Source organism: Urocampus carinirostris, chromosome 2 (assembly GCF_059441175.1).
Source record: "Urocampus carinirostris isolate Australia breed hairy pipefish chromosome 2, RoL_Ucar_1.0, whole genome shotgun sequence".
NCBI classification, from domain to species: Eukaryota; Metazoa; Chordata; class Actinopteri; order Syngnathiformes; family Syngnathidae; genus Urocampus; species Urocampus carinirostris.
In genome coordinates, this window is record NC_142350.1 from 13,212,383 (window position 1) to 13,233,107 (window position 20,725).

A 20,725-nucleotide genomic window follows, 5' to 3' on the forward strand; every position below is an offset into this window, starting at 1 on the left:
TGTTCTCTCTTTTTATTCTCCATTTGTCTCTCTCTCTCCGTCTCTTCCTCCCCACCCCCTCGTGTCACTTTTCTCTCTCACCATCTCTCCTTCTTTTCTCTCTCTATAACTTTTTTGTCTACCTCTATCGCATTCTCTCAGCTCCATATGATTTCTATCTTTCTCCTTTTTTTTCTCGCCCTTGGTCTTTCTCTTTCTTTTTTCTCTCTCTTTCTCTACCCCTCTCTCTTACTCTCTCGCTGTCCCTCTCAACAACTTCTCTCTTTTTCACCCTCTCTTCTCGCCTTTCTACCGCAGGGCGTGGTCTCGCTATCATTCCGTCGCAGGATCAGTTGCAGCCGGGGATATCACAGGCAGGAGAGAGCAGTGTGTCTGTTCGGAAGAGATAATACAACGGACTCAAAAGTCAACCTGCTTCTTCGACTTAAATAATGAATGAAGTCCCGGATGTGGGCCAATCAGCTTCGGTGAAACCTTTTGCGTCGCAGTGCTGCAACCTAGCGGTGTGTTGTAGTAGCGCAACGTCTTTTAGTTGGTGAAGTTGGTGTTTGGCAGGGTTGGGGAGGGTTACTTTAACTGGATTACTTTCAATTACTTTTGGATTACTCCAATACCAAATATGCCAATAAAAGACAAAAGAAACTAAATATGAATAAAATGACTACATTTTGTGCAGGCTTGGCGAGTAACAGAATACGTGGAACGGCAAAAATGATGTTGGCAAGCTGTCTGGATTTATTTTCATTTTGTTTCATTTTATGTTATTTTGCCAGAGATCAAAGAGATCAAAGTCGGGAGAGAAAGCTTACCACGTGTTGTGAGTCAGGCATTGGAGTACTCCTAAAGTAATTGAAAGTAATCCAGTTAAAGTAAACCTACCCAACCCTGGTGTTTGGTGAGGATTTACAAACAAATGAGCATATCATCCTATTCCATATTTGATTGAAAGAGGAAGAAAAATGCATCGAAAAATAAGGTTTTCTTATATTAACTGAATAATGAAGTGGATTCACCTCTCATTTTGAATGAAAGCATCATTAGATACAGTGAGACACGTGAGACACCATCGTGAAAAGTAACCGAATGTATTCAACATTTTATATTGTGCTAATAAATAGAAAACTGAAAAGTAGGTGTTGCAAAAGTATTGCCCCCCTTTGAGTTAGTAGGATTTTATACATTTCACTATAAAGGATTTTGTACGATCAAATACAAATTACATTTAAATGCAAAACGTATTTACTGGCTGAGCTGTGGGGCTAGGTCAATGCAACCTAGTGGAGAATGATGTTTACAGGAACAGCGGGGAACTGGGACAGAAGGCTGATAAGATAATCAGCACTTCTCGACGCAGAGGGGCCCTGGTGACGTAGAAACGCTCGGGGATGTTTTGACCATTTCACACATCGAGGCGAGGGGGCTTTCCTGGCACGCCCATGGAAGGAGCCGGCACTCCAGCTTTTGGAAAAAACACAGGCCGAGGAGAGAAGCAGGAGATTGAGACAGGAGGCTTGACAGAGACTCAAGCGACACTAATTCAGCTAATTCGGCCATATATTCGATGGAGTTCACTTAAAATTATTTAAGAAATTAAATCTGCCCCGTGTGGAAATGCCGGTCTCTTGCTCATTTTTCCATCAAGAAATGAGCCTGCATTGTTGGGTGAATGTAGGTTGTGTTAATGGAGTCAGATAACTAATTCGAACAATTTGGTAAACGGTACATTTTGATTAAATTCCTAAAAGTTTTAAGCCTGAAACATGGCAGTATAACAAAAAGTTCTTGAAGGGGTGCAATATTTTTGCAAGGCACTGTATATAATTCAGGATAAGACTGTGATCTCATTCGAGGAAATGATTGGACCAGACACTTCAAGATAAAAGTTCTTCTTCGCCACTCATCCGGCCTACTTCCCCTACTTTCCCAGGGTTGTGCTTCTGGGCTATTCCATAGGGCACGTGGGCAGCCACGGTGCCCATCTCAGCAGCGCCCTCCACGTGGAACATCTGGTCGTCGAAGTAGATGTGGGGTCTGATCTTCTCCAGCATGGGGCCCTTGGGCGCCCCTGCCAGGAACAAGGCCTCGTCGATCTCCAGTCCCCAAGCCCGCAGGGTCTTCAGGGCCCTGATTCCCGAGCTGGCCGCACTCCGGGCCGTCACTAAAAAGGTCCGGATGGGGCAGTCCAGGCGCTGGCCTTTAACGTAGAACTTCTTCTGGAGATTTCCCAGGGCCTCCAGGAAACCTTTTAGCGGACCCTAGCGGTGGAAAAGAGAGGAATGAGATGGCTTCGGTTTTAGTCGGTGCTGGATCACGGGGTCTACGTACGTGGTCTAGAAGGGTGTCCTCGTTTTCCCGTTCGTGCTGGAAGAACTTGTCCAGGCCGTGGGCCTTGAAAATGCGCTCGGATTCATCTGAGAAGAGGACGGCATCGCCGTCGAACGCGACCCGCAGCTGAGACTCGGATACCTCCGTTCGCTTCTCGGGCATGAACATGGTCGCCGCGGCGATACCTGAGGATTCGCTATTTGTCAATCGTAGCAAAGCGAAATATACAGACGACAGAGAGCACCTGATTCAAAACTGCATACTCGTACAATGAAGGAAGGAACTCAACTTTGGTTTTTGTGCTTGAGCATCCATAGAAATGAACTCATTCTCTCTTTCTCATTCTCTCTTTCATTTGTTATCCCTCTCTTTCTCTCTCTGTCACCCTCTATTTCTTTTTGTCTTTGTCTTTCTCTCTTTCTTTCCCTCCATCTTTCTTGCTTTGTTTGGCCTTGTCTTTCTTTCTTTTTCTCTATTCATTTCTTATTTCTCTCTGGGTTTCTTTTTTTAACCTTTCGTTTTATCTTCCGTTTACTCTCTCTTCATTGTTTTCTTTCTCTCTTTTCCCTTATCATTATTTTTGTCTTTTTTGTTTCTTGTTATTTTCTCTTTCTTTGTCATTTCTGTCTGTCTTTCTTTCTCTATTTCTTTGTTTCTCTCTTTCTCTCTTTCTTTTTTGCTTTTTTTTATTTTTTTCCCTTGATCTATCTTTCTCTTTCTCTGTTTTTCTTTTTCTGTATTTCTCTCTTTCCTGCTCTCTCTTTCTTTTACCATTTCTGACTTTATTTCTCTTTCTCTATTCTTTTTTTGTCCAATCTCTCTCTCACTCTTTCTCTCTCTCTCTCTCTCTCTCTCTCTATTTATCTCTATCTCTCTCTCTCTCTCTATCTCTATCTCTATCTCTATCTCTATCTCCCTTTGCCTCTTTTTTCCCCTTTCTTTTCCTTTTCCTTTTACACTCTCTCTTTGTTTTTTTCTTTCTCTGTTTTTCTTTTTCTGTATTTCTCTCTTTCATGCTCTCTCTTTCTTTTACCATTTCTGACTTTATTTCTCTTTCTCTATTCCTTTTTCTTTCTCTATTGATTTCTCTCTCTATCCCTGTGTCTTTCTTTTCTCCTTTCTCCTTTTCTCTCTCTTTATTGTTTTCTCTCTCTGTCTCTTTCTCTCTTGCTCCTTTCTTCCTTTCAGATTTTCTTTATCTCTCTCTTACTTGCTCTCGTTCTCCCTTTCTGACTTTATTTCTCTTCCTTTTTCTTTCCCTCTCTTTCTCTTTGTCCTTTTCTTTTTTCCTTTCGTTTTATTTTACCATTTCCATTATTTTATTTTTCTCTTTCTCTATTTTCTTTTTTGTCTTTCCCAGTCTTTCTCTGTCTTTTTCACTCTTGTTTTTTCTCTTGCTTTCTTTTTTATTTCTCTCTCTCTATTTCTCTCTTTCACCATGTCTTTATTTCTCTCTCACTCTCTCACTCTATCTTCTCTACCTTCCTCTCATTAGCTGGGCCCCTGTGAGTAATTTTTTCTCGCATGTGGACCTCACCTTCAGCCAGCGCCTCCCGGACTTTTTCGGCATCTGCCGACAGGTAGAGGTTGGTTTGCCAGGCCTTGAGGTAGCCGATGGGACTGCTTCCCCCAGTCATGCAAAAGCGCTCGATGAACAGATCTGGGAAAGACACATTCAAGAGGGGAATATACAAGGAATCCTTGCAAATAATTGTCGATAAAGTGATGAAAACAAAAAAGAACAAAAATCTATCTATCTATCTATCTATCTATCTATCTATCTATCTATCTATCTATCTATCTATCTATCTATCTATCTATCTATCTATCTATCTATCTATCTATCTATCTATCTATCTATCTATCTATTTCCACTTCTAATTTTTAAGTACAGTAAAAAATACAAGTATTTTAACATGTGAAAAATGACACATAACTAGAATAAGAACCATCGTACTTAAAAAGAGCAAAATAATCCATTCTTGGTGGTCCAACGTGTCTTCCTTGATCTCATCTGTCCCAATGTTTATTTCTCCTTGTTTTTGCACATTGATACATGTGATTCCCTTGAGCTCCTGAAACGCGATCTTTTTCTGGCCTTACGTCCAGGGAAAACATCCTGCAGTGTTGTGTCCTCTCGATTCGGTTTTGTCCTGATCAGTGTGATCTTTCCAAAAGTTCTGCTTCTCTCAATGGTGACATTTGAAACATGTCAATTCAGAAAAACTGGGAAATGTCACGAGTGTGGCTAATGGTTTGTTTGCGAAACAACACACAGGAAACCAGTCATGGAATTGTATCTAATCCATTTATTACACTTTTTCTCAATTGCTTTAGTACGTGTCTCTGCTCGGACTTGAAATCCTCAAAACTACTTGTTCCATCCTCTCAACACTGTATCACCAGTGCACCATCCACAAAATTATGTCATTAGTTCATTGCATACACCTTTGCATGAAAAATGGTTGAACACATTAGCAAAATATGTCAACATGTGTATGCTAATTTCTAATTATTTTTATGACTTAATTTCTAAATCAGTGTGGAATTGGTATTTTTTTACCAGGGAAATCTATTTCTGTCACTAACCAAAAGAAAGGTAACCATTAGATCAACTAATGATACACTGGTTCTCTGAGACAGGTCAAAGGTGCATCCGATGTACCATAAAGTGGCAAGTATATACAGTAACCACAGAGATCTGGAAACTGTCACCAAATATAAATTTATTGGAGCTTTCCTAGCAGAGGAGGGGTCAGAACCAGAAATCATGGCCAGGATAGCTCAAACCAGAGCCGTGCTTTCCAGACTGGAGGGACAAGAACATAGCAGTCAAAGATCAGACTCATGCAAGCGCTGGTTGCTTACACCTTCCTCTACGCTTGCGGGACATGGACTCTCACAGCAAAACTGAAAGCGAAAACCCAGGCTTTGGAGATGCAATGTTACAGGAAACTTCTAGGCATCCGCTTCTTAGCCCATGTGTCAAACGAAACGGTGTGCAACACCATCAGAGGGTGGACCCTACAAAGAACAGTTGTCAACTGTGCGCAGATGAAACTTCAGTGGTATGGTCACGTCACAAGGTCATCAGGACTGAAGATAATTCTCCAGGGCACAGTCCAAGGGGGCAGGAGGAGAGAAAGACCGAAAAACAACTGGACTGGTGCCAACTTTGCCACAACCAAAGATCCGACCAGGAACCGTCAACAGTGGAGAATTCTTTCCAGAATCACGTCTTCATTAGTGCCCCGATGACCCGTGCGGTTAGGGGTTCCGTGAACGGTGATACAGTAAAGCTAGAGCAACCCAGAACCAAGTGGTAATGGAGTTCCTCCCACCATACTCCCCATTCCTCAATCCCACTGAAGATTTTTTTCTCCAAATGGAGATGGCAAATGTATATTCGCCAGCCTCACAATGAGATGACACTTCTGAATGCCTTGAATGCAGCCTGTAGTGATAATACAACAGATTCCCTGCAGAGGCTGGATAATTCATTTGAGAAGATTCTATTAAGAGAAGACTTTCATTGTGACGTGGATGAACATTTGCGAAGATTTGTGAAATGTGGGAGGATCCTCACAGCACTCTAAGTTTAGTTGTACTTGGTCCCCTTCTTTTGTAGATGTTTCAGTTCGGTGATATTATATGCAAGTATAATATTAATTTCCATTGCTATTCAGATGACACTCAACTGTATCTACGAAAAGAGGAATCTTCTCAACTATGTTGTGGAAAATTAGAAGCCTGCCTCACTCAGATTAAAAAATGGATATTGGTATTATACAAAAATATGCATGGACTTGCCCCCTCATGTCTTTCAGATTTATAATCCCCCATGTTATTGCTCAGGGTCTTTGCTCTAAAAATGCTGATTTACTGGTCATACCAAGAGCCAAGAAGACATTTACAGGTTCAAGAGCATTCTCTATATGAGCCCAGATGCTGTGGAATACTCTGCCCCTTGCGATTTAATCTGCAACCTCAGTGGAAGTGTCACGGATCAGATAGAGGAGGACCACAATTGTGTCACGTTAAGAAAGTTTATTTAGGGATGGGGGAAGTGGGAGAGAGGGTCTTGGAGTGAAGAGAAATCTTGAAGTGGAGATTTGGGACTATCTTTAAGGAAGATGGCTTGAAAGATGGAACAAAGAGGAAACCGAGAAATAAGGTTGGTGTGGCAGGTCTTAGAGTAGGTAAAACACGAGTCTGGAAGACCGGGGCAGAAGAGAAGGCAGAAGGGTCAAACAGGTCCAGGTTCAGAGTCAGAAGAGCATACAAACAGGTTCCGGGTGAAGGCTTTGCAGACGATCTGACAAAGATGGGCTGTAAGGCAGGGCTTTAAATACAGAGCTTGATTGGCAGGGAATTCAGAACAGCTGGTGCTAAACAAGAACAGACAGGTGAAACATATCAGGATGCAGTGACAGAGCAGGGAGGTGATTGGTGCTTGTTACCGGTAGCTCATGACAGGAACTGTTTAAAACTACGCTTAAAACACTTTTATTTAATAGTTTATGAATGATGTTGACCTCAAGAAGCTGTCAATCGGACATTGTGTTATTACCTATACTTCATGTTGATGATGTCTCTCTATTGTCTGTTAATGCCCTTGCAACATCCATTGCAGCCTGGACTTCCTTCTCAAGGTTTCTTCATTTCTTCATGCTGAGGTTTTTGACCTTTTCCTTGCTCTCATGTAGGTTTTAGATCAGGGGATGATGTCATAATAGTCTGTAGTCTGTGCAGGTTTTTGAGACTCCTTGTGATTAAAGGCTATACAAATAAACTTTCTTGTCCAATCTCTTGCAATCAATCTCCCACACTCACAGTTGTAATTTAGGATTGTTATTTCATCGTATGTAACCCATCTTCAGCATGAAAGCCGTCCACCAGAGTAACTGTTACTCGAAAACATGACTAACCGATTTTACAGTCCAATCTGTACACAATGAAACAAGGACTTGTCATTTTTATAGCACCAATGACAAAGACATTTCATTTTAAGTAATAGATTTTAAGAATTTAGCACAAATAAAACTGTCTTTTGCATGCAATCCAGGGTGTTTTGCGACTTTTTTAATGTGTTTTGAGAAATGACAAACTGTTTTGAGAATTTCAAGTCCTTTGTGAGAAATGTACTTAAGCAATTGACAAAGACTGTGAAAAAGATTTATACACTGGAAAAAAAGCTAAATCTTTAATCATTTCAAACTATTGACTGTTCCCTCCAGCAGCGCTTCAATGGCAGACACTCGTACACCATTATTTCACAATCGTTTACTTCCTCGACTCGATCGGGGTTGGCATAGTTTTCCACTTTCCTTTCCCTTATCACTAACTTTTTGGAGACCTAATATTCAAGGCCGAAGAAAGAAAACCATCAAAATCACAATAGAATTGAATATGGTCCATATCAACAGGCTGATTCACTCAACCCTCTGTTTTTTTATCCTTAACATTATTTTGCCAAGGAAAAGGCCCGCGACCCACCAGTTGAGAAACACGGATCCCATCGTTTTATTAACAACCCCCTGACGACGCCCAGTGCCGACCTTCTTCGCGGGAGGTTCCATCAACATCAACAAGTCTCCGTAAGATCAGAGAGGCTTTGTTTTCCTTCACTTTTTCCCGCAACATCGGTTCCCGGCAAGATCTGAAGCGGTTTCATGGACCGAAGCGCTTCGTGCGTTTGTTTTTGAAACTGGGATCCCGCGGGACGGGATTTGGAACCTCGAAGGATCTGATAACGTTTGATGATGCGAACAGGAAGCGGTTTGGAGAGAATTTCGTGGGAATGACACTTGGAGAGTCAGCTGTTCAAGTACGGTAATAATCTTCCCTTTAAAGAGACAGCGTGTATAATTTAGCGACACCTAGTGGTTAAAAAAGTAACAATGATTCGTTAAAAAAGACGCTAGTGATATAAAAACATGCAAAAATAAATGTAATACGTGTAAACATGTATACTTTTTTTCTATTTGTTTTTAATTAGTTTCATCAAATTAGTTTTGAAATGCTCACCATAAAACAATATATTATATGAAGTCCCTGTTTTCAGCCCTAAATTTGATCAAATTAGTTTGGTGGTAATCATGTAGTTGTGTTTTTGTAGTATTTCTGTAGTATTATTTTTGTAGTATTTTTATATTACTACTGTATGTTTTTGTAGCATTTCTGTAGAAGTTTTTGTGTATTTTTGTCATATTTCTGTGGATGTATTTTAGTCTATAGTATTACCGTAGTAGTATTTTTGGAGTATTTTTGTAGTATTGTTTATTTAGTGTCTTAGTAGTATTTTCACTGTGGATGTTTTTTTTTGCGATATTTATGTCGTATGTTTGTAAAATGTCTATGGATTTATTTTTTCTGCAGTAATTTGTTGTAGTATGTGGTAGTATTTCTGTATATTGTATTACTGTAGTTGTGTTTTTGTAGTATTTTGGAACTATTTCAGTACTATTTTTGTAAAATTACTGTAAATGTATGCGTAGTATGTGTATGAAGTAGTATATTTTAGAATAAATGCATTCGTATCTTTGTACTATGTTTGTAGTACTTCCGTAGTACTGTAGTAATTTTGTTGTATTCTGTAGTATTTCTGGACTAGAATTTTTTATTAGGGTATCACTATTGAAGTGGTTTTGTAGATTTACATGTTAGTATTTTCGCGGTATTTATAAACTACTTCTTCAGTATTTCTGTATCAGTATTCTTGTTGTAATTCCATGGTATTATTCTTGTAGTATTTGTGCTGTAGTATTTTTGTTGTAGTGTTTTTGTAGTATTTCTGTGGTACTGTTTCTTGGGTAGTATTTTTGTTCTATTTCTGCGGTAGTATTTCTTTATATTATATTACTGTAGCAGTGCTTTTTTAGCATTCATGTAGTAGTATTTTGGTACCATTTCAGTAGTATTTTTTGTAAAATTACTGTACATTTATTTTTTAGCATATCTCTAGTGCATTAGAACTTTTGTAGTACGTTTGTAGTATTTCTGTTGAAGCATGTTTGTAGTATTTCTGTTGTAGAATTTTGTATTATAGTATTACTGTTGTATTATAAAACTACTGTTGTAGTTTTTACGGAGTAGTATTGTTGTAGTACTTTTGTACTGTTTCTGTTGCAGTATTCTTGTCATAATTCCAAAGTATTATTCTTGTAGTATTTCTGCTCTAGTATTTTTGTAGTAGTATTATTGTATCAATTCAATAATGGTATTTTTGTATTATTTCTGTTGTAAATGTTTTCTTTTGTCATTCAAGCTAACAAACGGTCATGCTAGCTTACTGTGATGGTTGATGGTGTTGATGAGGCGAATCCCCACGTGAGCGTGATTGTACGTTACCAGCACAATGTCGAACAGTTCTTCGCTTTGCGGGTACAAGTCACGAAGACGAGCGTTGACCGCTTCCAGGGCCTGTACATGAAAGGCACACCATTTATTGCGTCCCCAAAAGTTTTTTGAAGAACTGCCATATTTCAGGGTTCGAGCTAATGGGTAAAAAACTCAAAATGTTTTCTAAGAATTCTCGACTGCAACTATAATCTCAGTTAGCTCCAATCACAGTCACAAGTCTTTTTGGGTAGGTCTCTATAAGTTTTGCACATCTTCTTCTTTACAAAACAGATGAAGTTCCCTAAGGTTTGATGGTGATCGTTGTGCACAGCATTTTTCATATCTTTCCACAAATGCCCTATAGAATAAAGTTCTGGAATTTAGCTTGGCCACCCCAACACCATTATATCGTAAGTTTTAAACCGTTCCATTGTAGAATATGCTTTATGTTTAGGGTCGTTGTACTGTTAGTAGGTGACCCTGTGCCTCAATTCTCAGGTCTCTAGCAGACTCCAACAAAATATCCGCCAGAATGACTCGCTATTTCTGCCTATCTAGCTTCCCATTAACTCTAACAACATTCCCAGTCCCTGCAGAAGAAAAGCAACCCCAGAGCAAGATGCTGCCAACACCATGTTTGACAGTAGGGGTGATGTTTTCAGGGTTTATGTGCTGTGTTGCTTCTTGCACCTAATGTAACGCTTTTAATTCAAACCAAAAAGTTCCATTTTGGTCTCTTCTGACCAGAGTTCCTTGTTCCTCATGTTATTTGTGTCTACCTTTCGGCTTCTTGCAAATGCCAAACTGGCCTTTTTATGGTATTTTTGCTGAGTATGTTGAATAGTTGTCTTGTGCACAGATTGTCCCACCTCAGCCGTGTATTCCTGTCCCATTCCTGCTTTAAATCTCTCCACAACCTCATCCCAGACCTGCCTGGTCTCAAGTCTTCATAATGCTTTCCCTACGCACCTTGACAAATGGGAAAGCCGGTCCAGGGGCAAAGGGTTGGTTTTCGTGCTCGATCTGGTATCTCAGGTACTCCTCAACGCCGTGCTGCTGGAAAACTTTCTCCTCCCGCTCGGTCAGGAACAGAACCCGCGTGGAAACGGCGATCGTCACAGCATTCTCAGGCTTAGGCTGCGGCATCAAAATTGGGGAGACCGAGATGAAGGGAAGGTTTTTTTTTCTACATAATAGGGACGTTGTGTATGATTTGACCACTAGATGTCGCTCGAAGAACAGCAACATGATAAGCAAATACTGGCAGTGATGTAATAGTCATAATAACGAACAACAGTGCAAACTTGTAAAAATAAAAATAACAAACGTGTATCCTATAAAATCTCCTCTCCATATTGAAAACAGTAAACATATCAAGCTTTATTTAAAAAAAAATCATCTGCCTTCTCTAAAAACTGTAACACAATTAAAAGAATTTATGTATAAATTTACATAAAATAACAACTATAAAATGAAAAATAATAATGTTAAAGCAGGGTTTGTCAACTGGCGGGTCAGGACCCAAAAGTGGGTCACTGACGTGTTTTCACTGGGTCACAGGCCTTTTTCCCAGGAAAAACAATCCTAAAAAGAAGAAAAAAATGGAGGGTCAATTTTTCTCCTTAACGATAGATGGCGATAATGCCCTGCTCAATCTTTTCCAAATGTCCAGTCATTTGGCACATTTAAGAGGGACCGCAACTCGTTTTATTGTGATTCTGTTGATTTTATTTCCTTTTTCTGGGTCACAAGTGAACAACAACGATGAAGTCAGTGAAGTAAACAAAATCTAAAAATGCTGTCCGAGTGTCAATCATTGAATTGCTGCTAGAGGGTACGGTAATTGATCAAGAAATGTTGAATATTTAGCTTTTTATCAGTATATCAAGCTTTATTACCTACATAATTAAATCATTTTCAATGTTTAGGTACAGGTTTTCTTAATATTTTGATTTTTTTTTTAACTATGTGGCTGTTTTAAAACAGTTTTAGGGGGTTGATTGTATGGGATGTAGGCGTATATGCGAATATATCCGGTACTTAAGATTTCGGTGGTTATTTTGATTTTTGAAAAAAGGTGAATAGATAATAATATATATTTAAACTGTACAATCCTTTCATTGGATACATCTAAGACGTGGATTTCTTTGCTTGATTTGGGTCGCAGCTTGTCATTATGGTGGGATGGTGGGTTCTGAAGTCAAAACAGTTGAGAACCAGGGATTTTAAGGAACATTGTAAATTATTTAGCGGCTCCGGTGATAAAAAAAACGTAATTCCTCTAAAAACAATACCGATTTTAATAAAACGCATAAAGAATACTTAAATTATTATTTAAACGTGCATACATTTAAATACTTGTAGGTGAAGAACTGTGTATTTATTTTACATAAGATAAGGCTCAAACTCGAGGGCATTGTCCCATGGAACTTCATCGCCCCCCAAGGGTCTTGCCCAGGATGACAGGTGCATACTACACTTAAACAGGGCACTATGCAATACAAGAATGTAGTAGTGCAAGGATTACGTATCAATTATGGGCTATGCATAAAAAAAAAAAAAATCAAGGTAGCGTTTCTCAGTAGTAAATTGGAATGGGAGGAACTTCCTGTAACTAAAAATGTAAGCTACATAGTGTTCTTGTCATTTTTACCTGACATCTTTATGGGGAGAGAGTTGTTTTTCAGATCCACAAATATATTCGCGATTTATCCAAGATCTAAAAATCATATGTCTTAATAAATGCACACTAAAAATTGAAAATTGCATATTTAAAATGCAAATATATTTGTGGATCTTCAAAATACATGATTCATACCTAATTGTTTTTCTTTTAGTGGTACTGGAGAAATAAGAAAATTGGCTTTGAAAGTCCTTTAAAAGTGCTGGAATTTTGGCCTTTAAAAAGGTGTACAAACCCTAAAACTAATACAAATTAATTTGATTCATTTAAAGCAGAGTAAAAAATGTAAAAAACAGGCTATTAGAAACGACTGTGGATTAAAGCTTAAGGAACAGTGTGTATGATTTGAAAGCTAGGTGTCGGAGGTATGGTGTAGTGAAACCCAAAACGTGTGCAACAAAGCACAAGAAAGAATACAAACTACGGAGACTCAAAGTGACAAAAATGCACCATTTATGGTTGTATTAGTTTTTAGCTATAACATCTGAGCCCATCACGGACCAGGTGCATTTAAACTGAGATCGACACACAGGTGCCTTTAGTTTTGTCATTGTTCGTCATTTAGGTGGACATCGGATCATTCAAAAGTCATCAGGGAAAATTCGGAGTCAGCCTGCTGAGCTAAGAGAACAGGGGGCCAATTATTTTCAATTTTCTTTCGTTGTAAATGTAACATATAATTTTGAAATAATTTAGTCATACTTCTTAGAAATTGTTTTATATTTTTAACCCTAAGTTTGAAGCCCGAAATGTGGCAATATAAGGGGGGCAAGACGTTTTGATTAAATATAGTAGGGATTCACTCAAAAACTCGATACATAATAAATGGAAATAAAAGTAAAAATAAATAAAGACCTATAGAAATGAATGAACACATGAATAAATAAGTTAAATACTAAATATAATTAAAACTGTTCTAGTTTTGAACAGTACGTGCGTAATACTCACAAAAAAGACACCTCCTTCCACCTTGCGGGCTTGTCGGCTTGTCACCTTTAGGACAATCAAATATTTCAATTTAAAACACAATTATGCAAATAAAGGAACCATTTGTCACATTTGCAATGTGAGGAATTTCATTCCAATGCAACAATGAAGCCAGAAAAGTTGGAATGGAATTCTGGCACAAGAGAAGGTACAACAACTAGAAATTCACTCATTCAATACCAGAAGTTCCTCTCAAATGGGAGGAGCCATGTTTGGCCATTTTGACTCACTTTGGAAGGCCCACAGAAAAGTTAGTTCTGTAATAACATAGGAATAGCACGTACCAAAAGAAAACTTGAACCTTCATTTATCATTGGAAGGAAAATGATGTTTCTAGCTTTTACCATCGTTTAGCAAACAATAGTTGAACATTGCTAAGTTTCTTGGAAAGAACATCTGAGAACAACGGCTTTTTGTGAAAGGAGGCACTTTAGGGAGTTGTGGTACCCATAATATCCAAACCAGTGTTTCTCAACTTCCGGGTTGTGACCCTAAAGTGGGTTGTGGACGTTTTTTCAGCGGGTCGCGGGCATCTTTCTTGTTAAAATGATGCTAAGTAAAGGGAAAACACTGGGTCTATAACACTTTTTAAGAGTAGTTGTGCTCAATCTCTTTTACCTGCTCAGTCAATCGGTGCGTTTGAGAACGAGCATATCTCATTTTATTATGATTTTGTTGATTTTCTTTCCTTTTTTTTTGCCCATATTAATGGGTCCTCCAAAAATTAATTATAAAGGAATGAAAAGTGTAAAACAGTGATCGAGTCGAAATAAAATCTGAATCTGTTGTACGTATGTATTTCATTGAGACGTTGCGAGAAGTTACAGTAGTAGTTCCAAAATATTAAAATGTTAGCTTTTTACAAGTATGTTATTCTTTATTAGCTACATAATTAAATAATTTGCAATGTTTAGGTGCATGCTGTAGAATTTATTTTAGTGTGTGGCTATTTTAAAGCATTTAGGGGGTGGCTTATATGCGACTGAGGCTTATATGCAAGTATATCCGGTACTTGAAGTTGTTTTGGTTTTGCTGGTCATTTTGTTTTTTGACAATTTTGTCATGATTACTGATTCAGGGCACCGGCGGCTGCCCCGTTGGCGCCAACAGCCCTGGTCGCTGATTGGCTCCTTGCCATTTTTTAAACCCTGCCGGCTCCCTCTTACCGACGTCAGACTGTCCTTCAAACCTACGCTTTTGCTAGGCAAGCAACCTCCGACAATCTCCCGCTCTGTTTTCTCCTGCCTGATTACCTGTTGCCGACCTCTTTCTGGACCCGTTTCTGCCCTGCTCTTCTGTCCCAGCCATCGACCTTTTTTGCCCTGTTTCCTGGCTGATACCTGTTGCCGACAACGACCTGTTTTGCCCTGTTTCCTTCCACTTCCGTGTTCCTGCCATCGTGGATCGTGGAAGCAAGCACTGCTCTTTTTTTTTAATAAAAGTTAAAGTTAAACGAACGCTATTGGGTCATGTCCCCCTCTCTGGCGTGTGATAAGAGGTCTATTTCAAGTACAGTCCATACGCCAACCCAAAAACCCAAGAGAAAAAAAATCTTTAATTCGAGCGTGTCTAAGAAATGCACGTACTTGCACGTGCGTCATAGAACAGCTGCCTACAGCTGAAATCAAGACTTTAAGCCAGAAGATGGCAGCGAAGAGTTAAAATATTCCAAATTCTGTACAGCTCCTTTGAGGTAGATATTCCTCATTGGAACGGGTAGATGGTAAAAATACATTGCGGACTAATAAATCTAGCATTAATTTCATCCAAGCCACTCGTTTATCTTAAAGAGACAGTGCGTATCATTTGACCACAAGATGTTGCTGAATAGTGTAGTGCAATTTAAAATAAGTGCTTAAACAAACTAGGCAGAGTACACACTACAGAAACTGAAATTAACCAAGATGGATCACTCTTCCTCTTATTTCTTTTGCTGAGCCTTAACAAAGGTTTGGGTTTTTGGGGGTACCCGGAACAGCAGAACATGCAGCGGGTTGATCTCTTTGAGTTTTCATACTTATTCTTCTTGGTCTTCGGTTACACTGAGCAAAACGGAGACATCCGGTTGTCAAATATTCCGCAGTGTCCCTTTAATCTCTCCGAGTCTGTTTAGGCTATGAATATCGTGTCATGCTGTCAGAGGCCAATGTGGACGGGTTGAAATCTTTGCCCGCATTCCAAAACGGTCGGCGCTAACAGCCTTACCTCTGCTAGTCTCACTATGTTTTAACACCTGAATAAAAAAGAAAAGAAATATATAGCTAAGAGGTCTTTCCAGGTACAGTGCCTTGCAAAAGTATTGGCCACCAAAGAACATTTTGACATATTAACACATTTCAGGCTTCAAAATTCTAGATAAAAAAACTCAAAATGTTCTAGTCTCCAACAGATTTTCAGTCAGATTCCATTGTATTCAACCACTTTCCCATCACGTGTAACGTCCATGCTGAAGAAAAGAAACCCCTGAGCATGATGCTGCCACCGCCATGTTTGACGGTGGGGAACGTGTTTTCAGGTTGATGTACAATGTAGTTCTTTAGCTGACATAGCACCTTGCATTCAGCTCAAAAATTTCAATCATGGTCTCATCTGACCAGAGCTTTTTGTTCCACATGTCATTGTTATGTGGTTTCTTGCAAACACCAAACTCCTTTTTATGGTATTCTTTCAGAAAACCTTTCTTTTTGCCACTCCTCCTTAAGAGCAGCGCTATGCAGACTACAAAAAATAGTTGTCTTGCATAGATTCCCCCACCTTAGCTGTGTAGGCTTTTAGGTTATTCAGTGTGAACATGGGGTTCTTTGTTGCTTCTCTGATCAGTTGGGCTGAAAGTTTGTAGGGACCGCCAGGTTTTGGTAGGTTTGCAGTGGTTTTAGGCCTCTTCATTTTCTGTATTTTTGCTCGCACTGTGCTCAAGGACATGTGTAAAAGATGCGACATCGTCTTGTATCCCATCCATGCTTTGAAGTTTTCCACAACATTATCCCAGACCTGCCTGGTGTGTTCTTTGGTATTCTTAATGCTGTCTCCAGAGTCTGCTTTCACATACCTCTGAGTCGATCGCATTGCAGGTTAATTTAAAGTGAGACTTAATGAAACTCTTGTTAGTCATTTAGATTGACGTTGAATCAAGTAGAGGTCATCAGGATCCCTCTGGAGTCAATTGGGTGAGCTGAGGGAACACGGGCCCAATGTTCACTCACTATTCAGTTTTTTCGGATTTCACAATTGTGTCACACATGTTGTTTCTTAGTAAACATTTTCAATTTGGGGGCGTTGAGTTTGAAGCCTGAAATGTGGCAATATAAAAAAAAAGTTAATGGGGGTGGGGGGCAGTAAGTTCGCCAGGCACTGTAACTGTCTAGGTGGTCGCTCAAGACTTAGCAGCCAGAACAAATAAAGGGTGAGCGCAATGTTACGCCCGGCGAGGGGGTATTAATAGTTGAGTGAAAGGCCACGGATGATGTGACGCGTTGCAGCAAACATAAAAGTCATGGAAGTCTGCTTGCACTCAAGTTTACTCTCAGATCTTTCATAAGAAACAAAGGAAGGTAAAAGCAATGTCATATTTGTACCGCAGTAGTTGGAGAGAGTTTATTATCAATACTAATACCACTGTCTACAATAATTGACCTTTTTTATGCTTATAAACAAAATCTTGTCCAATGTTATCCAATTTCCTTTAAAAAAATGATCAATTTACTCCAATAATACCCTGCCCCTGTTTTAACAACCTCGTTTTTTGGACTTTTACAGTAAGGACCAAACTGCTTTGCAAAAGAAAACAGCTTGAACCAAGCATACTTTGCCCCTCCCCCGAAGATTTCCTTTTGGTAGCTAAATGATCTAATTTTAAAGGGACACTGTGTGATATTTCACCACTAGATATCACCGCATGGTGTGGTGTGACTAAAAAATATATTATTTTAATAAATCTTGTTTTTTTTTTAAATGAATTAAGGTTTGTTTTTTTACTACAGAGAGGCACTAAATAAAACACACTGTCCCTTTAGTTTGTCTTCCCCTATCACGGATATAGTGGACCATACAGCATGTTCTCTATTTTGTAGTGTTGTTCTAATTCATTTAATCCACTACGTAGTAGATTTACCCATAAGGCAATGCAAAACTGAGTAAACAAGCAATGCACACAACTTGGCTCCCCGGCATCCCACAATGCACTTCAGATGAGGTCACTTTTTAAGAGACACTGTATTATTTGACCTCTAGATGTCGCTGTACAGTGCAACCAAAAACAAGTGCAACAAAGCACAAGAAAAATACAAACTACAGAGACTCAAACCGCACCATTTTTCTTCACATTTTTGGCCACATTTTTCGGGGTACCCGTAGCAGCAAGATGGCTGATAATTATGTCAGCTCCCTCGAGGTGAGCCTTAGGTTACGAAAATAAATACATGTTTATGACAGTTCATGTATTTTTGCTTATTATGAAATTCAATAATGTTTTTGATAAATTAAGGGTTTTTTTGACCACAAGGAGGCGCTAAATAATGCACAATGTCCCTTCGTATTGTTTCTCTTTTTCCACCACACTTCCCAAGCTCTTTTTTTTACAATTTAAAAAAATGTATAACAGGGTTATTGCAGTCTGTAGCTGAAATAATAAAATAAAAAGGTAAATATATTTATCAAAAAAAATAACGACAAAACTACTTCGGAAAGAATACTATTTAGTTGATTTGAAAAAACTTCTAAAAACAATTACATGATATAATATAAACATAATGAAATGAATAAATATTTGAGTAAAATTTTATGTCCCAAAAAAACTAAAATAAAAATCACCAAAATAAAGTCAAAATAAACAGTACTTTTTTTACTTAAAATTTTGTAAATTATGACTATAAAACTGCAGGGGTACCTTCCTATTTCACACTTCAGTTATCGCTGCTTCACTGCTCCACAGATTTTTATTGTGAGTTTCATTGTTCTGCATTCTGATTAGAGGAAGATGCATTCTATCGTAAAACAAAGTTGAACCTATCCACCCGCTAAACCTGCTCAGGAGCCACATGTGGGTCTTTGGCTCTCCCCAGTGGCTCCCTACCGCTTTTTCAAAAATGTTTGATAATAGAAAGATACAGTATAGGGTTTCTGTAGGACGGGACTTTAAGGTAAATGTAGTTTTCCATAACGTCCACATAAAGGCGGCAGAGTATTGTGTAAAGTGAGGTGGAACGGGTCTTTAAATAAAGTTATGCAATTAAACAGCAACATTATTTTTAAAAAAATGATTTGACAAATTAAGTATATAGTTGACAGTAATATAGTCATTAGTTATTTGTAAAAAAAAAAAAAGTTTTTAAAGCACAGTACTTGTATTTGTTAAAACAAATACTTGAGCCAATAAATTGGGTTTGCTCTCGAGTAATACATAAAGAAAGGATGAAAGAAATGAAATATATACATACAGATAAATGAATGACTGAATTAATTAATTAATTAACCGGTATATCCAAGGTAGTACTGTAAAGTAAAAGGAGAAATTATAAAGGAGTAAAAGTAAAGGACATTTTTTCAACAAGCAACATAGCAATATTATATTAAGGGTTCGGAAAAGATGCCTGAAAAATGTATTAAACAAATGTTAAGTAAAACAATCCAAAAAAAATTTACGTTTCTTCATTAGTATAATACGAAAATAATATGTTTTAGTTTCTAATGATTTATCCCTTATGTTGTGTTAAGGTCTCCACTGACCCGTTTCAAGTGTCTCAGTGGCCATAAAATCAAATTACAACGGGAATATATGCTTATAGATGCATATGATATTTTCTCGGATCTTGTAATAACTATATAGAGCGATTTTCCTTTCTATCTGGTGGTCTGGACTGAGTTAGACCCACGGTCCAACAGTTAGTTGTACAGATTCCCAACCATGTTAAAAAAGGGAAATGATCATTTTTATCTCCTGTTAGCAGTTTCAAGGTACTGTTTGCTGTTCGACCCTTTCTCAAATCCATAAGCTGCTCACCTCGTCTGGTTGAGAGAGTTGGTGGTAGCAAACAATCTAGATTTATTTTATTTATCTTTTCTTTTAAGGTACCTCTTTGGATTGGAGTGGCAGGGGTTCTGCTTGGATCTGGTCTGTCTCCTCCCAGGATTTTCTCTTCTCCCCGTTGACGGATGAACACATTTGGTGCTCCTTCACCTTCACGGGGTCCACACTCATTTTCACCATAGAGAAAGTGGGAGCCCTCCACAAGTGGCCTTACCGGGTTGAAAACACCGCAGCTGGATGAAGCATTGAATAGAGAGAAGGTGCAGGAGTTCCTTTGCTTATCTTGCACCTGCCTGCAGGATGCTCCCCATGTTTAGAGGGAATCAAAATGCTCAGCTAACCCCTGTCACACATAGCAAGCTGGCAACTAGGGTCGTGTATAAAGTGCTTGTCAAGATCTGCAGTTCATCTGCTCCTCACTTGCAAGCAACTACTCCCTCCCTTTTTGTCCCATGCCTCGCTCCCTACTTGCGGGCCAATCAGACACTCAGAGCTCCGGAGGACCAATGGTGGCAATGATTCCGTGTTGGGACCGGCAAATGCTGGTGTTGACACAGTTGACACAGGAAATGCACGTGGAAGGCAAGGGGAAATTATCTGGACCAATGGATGGGATGAAGAAGGGAAAACAAATGGCAGCATTGTGGACTTTATTATGTTTGTTATTTTTTGTATATAAGGCGGAGGTGCTCTGGTAATATGCGCTGAATATAAGGCATTACATTTAGTGTAAAAGTAACACTGCACATACCTGTGAAAGCACCATCTCCACTGTCAAACATGGTGGTGGCAGCATCATGCTCTGGGGTTGTTTTTGTTAGAATTGATGGTAAGATGGATAGATACAAATACAGTTCAATTACAGAAAATATGTAGCAAGAGACTTGAGAATTGAGTGCAGGTTCACATTCTAGCAGGACAATGGCCCGAAACATCTAAACTCTCCAATGGAATGGTTTAAAACTAACGATACAAAGGTGTTAGGACGGCCAAGCCAAAGTCCAGATCTTAATTTTTTTATTTGTTAGCACAATATTGTTTTAAACAATTTTAGTATGTTTTCTTGACTGCGTCTCACATGTTGTTGTTTTTTAGAAAATATTTTAAGTTTCTAATCTATAAATTTGAAACCTGAAATTTGGCAATACATCAAAAAGGTTGTCAGGCGGCAATACTTTTGCAAGGCCCTCTACCTGTATTTAAATAAATGCCTTGCCGTATCGCAGTTTCCTTTTTGCGGTTCGCTACTTTTCAGATTTTCATCACGCATTTAGGTATGCATTCTGATTGGCCAAACAGTCGCCCTGCCCTTTTCTGCCTGTATCTCCTGTGCCTGCCTGTGTATATACACATATGTGTATATA

General features: G+C 38.8%; 1 protein-coding gene across 1 annotated transcript; it reads right to left on the reverse strand.

Moving 5' to 3' along the window:
* Positions 1-681: 681 nt before the first annotated feature.
* Positions 682-19,763, reverse strand: nt5c1aa (5'-nucleotidase, cytosolic IAa). Its single transcript, XM_088327802.1, has 7 exons — positions 19,407-19,763; positions 13,298-13,342; positions 10,636-10,803; positions 9,618-9,747; positions 3,863-3,985; positions 2,326-2,510; positions 682-2,255 (listed from the first exon to the last, which is right to left on the reverse strand). The coding sequence occupies exons 1-7, from the start codon at positions 19,539-19,541 to the stop codon at positions 1,872-1,874; spliced, it is 1,170 nt and encodes a 389-aa protein (XP_088183928.1). The 5' UTR covers positions 19,542-19,763; the 3' UTR covers positions 682-1,871.
* Positions 19,764-20,725: the final 962 nt, after the last annotated feature.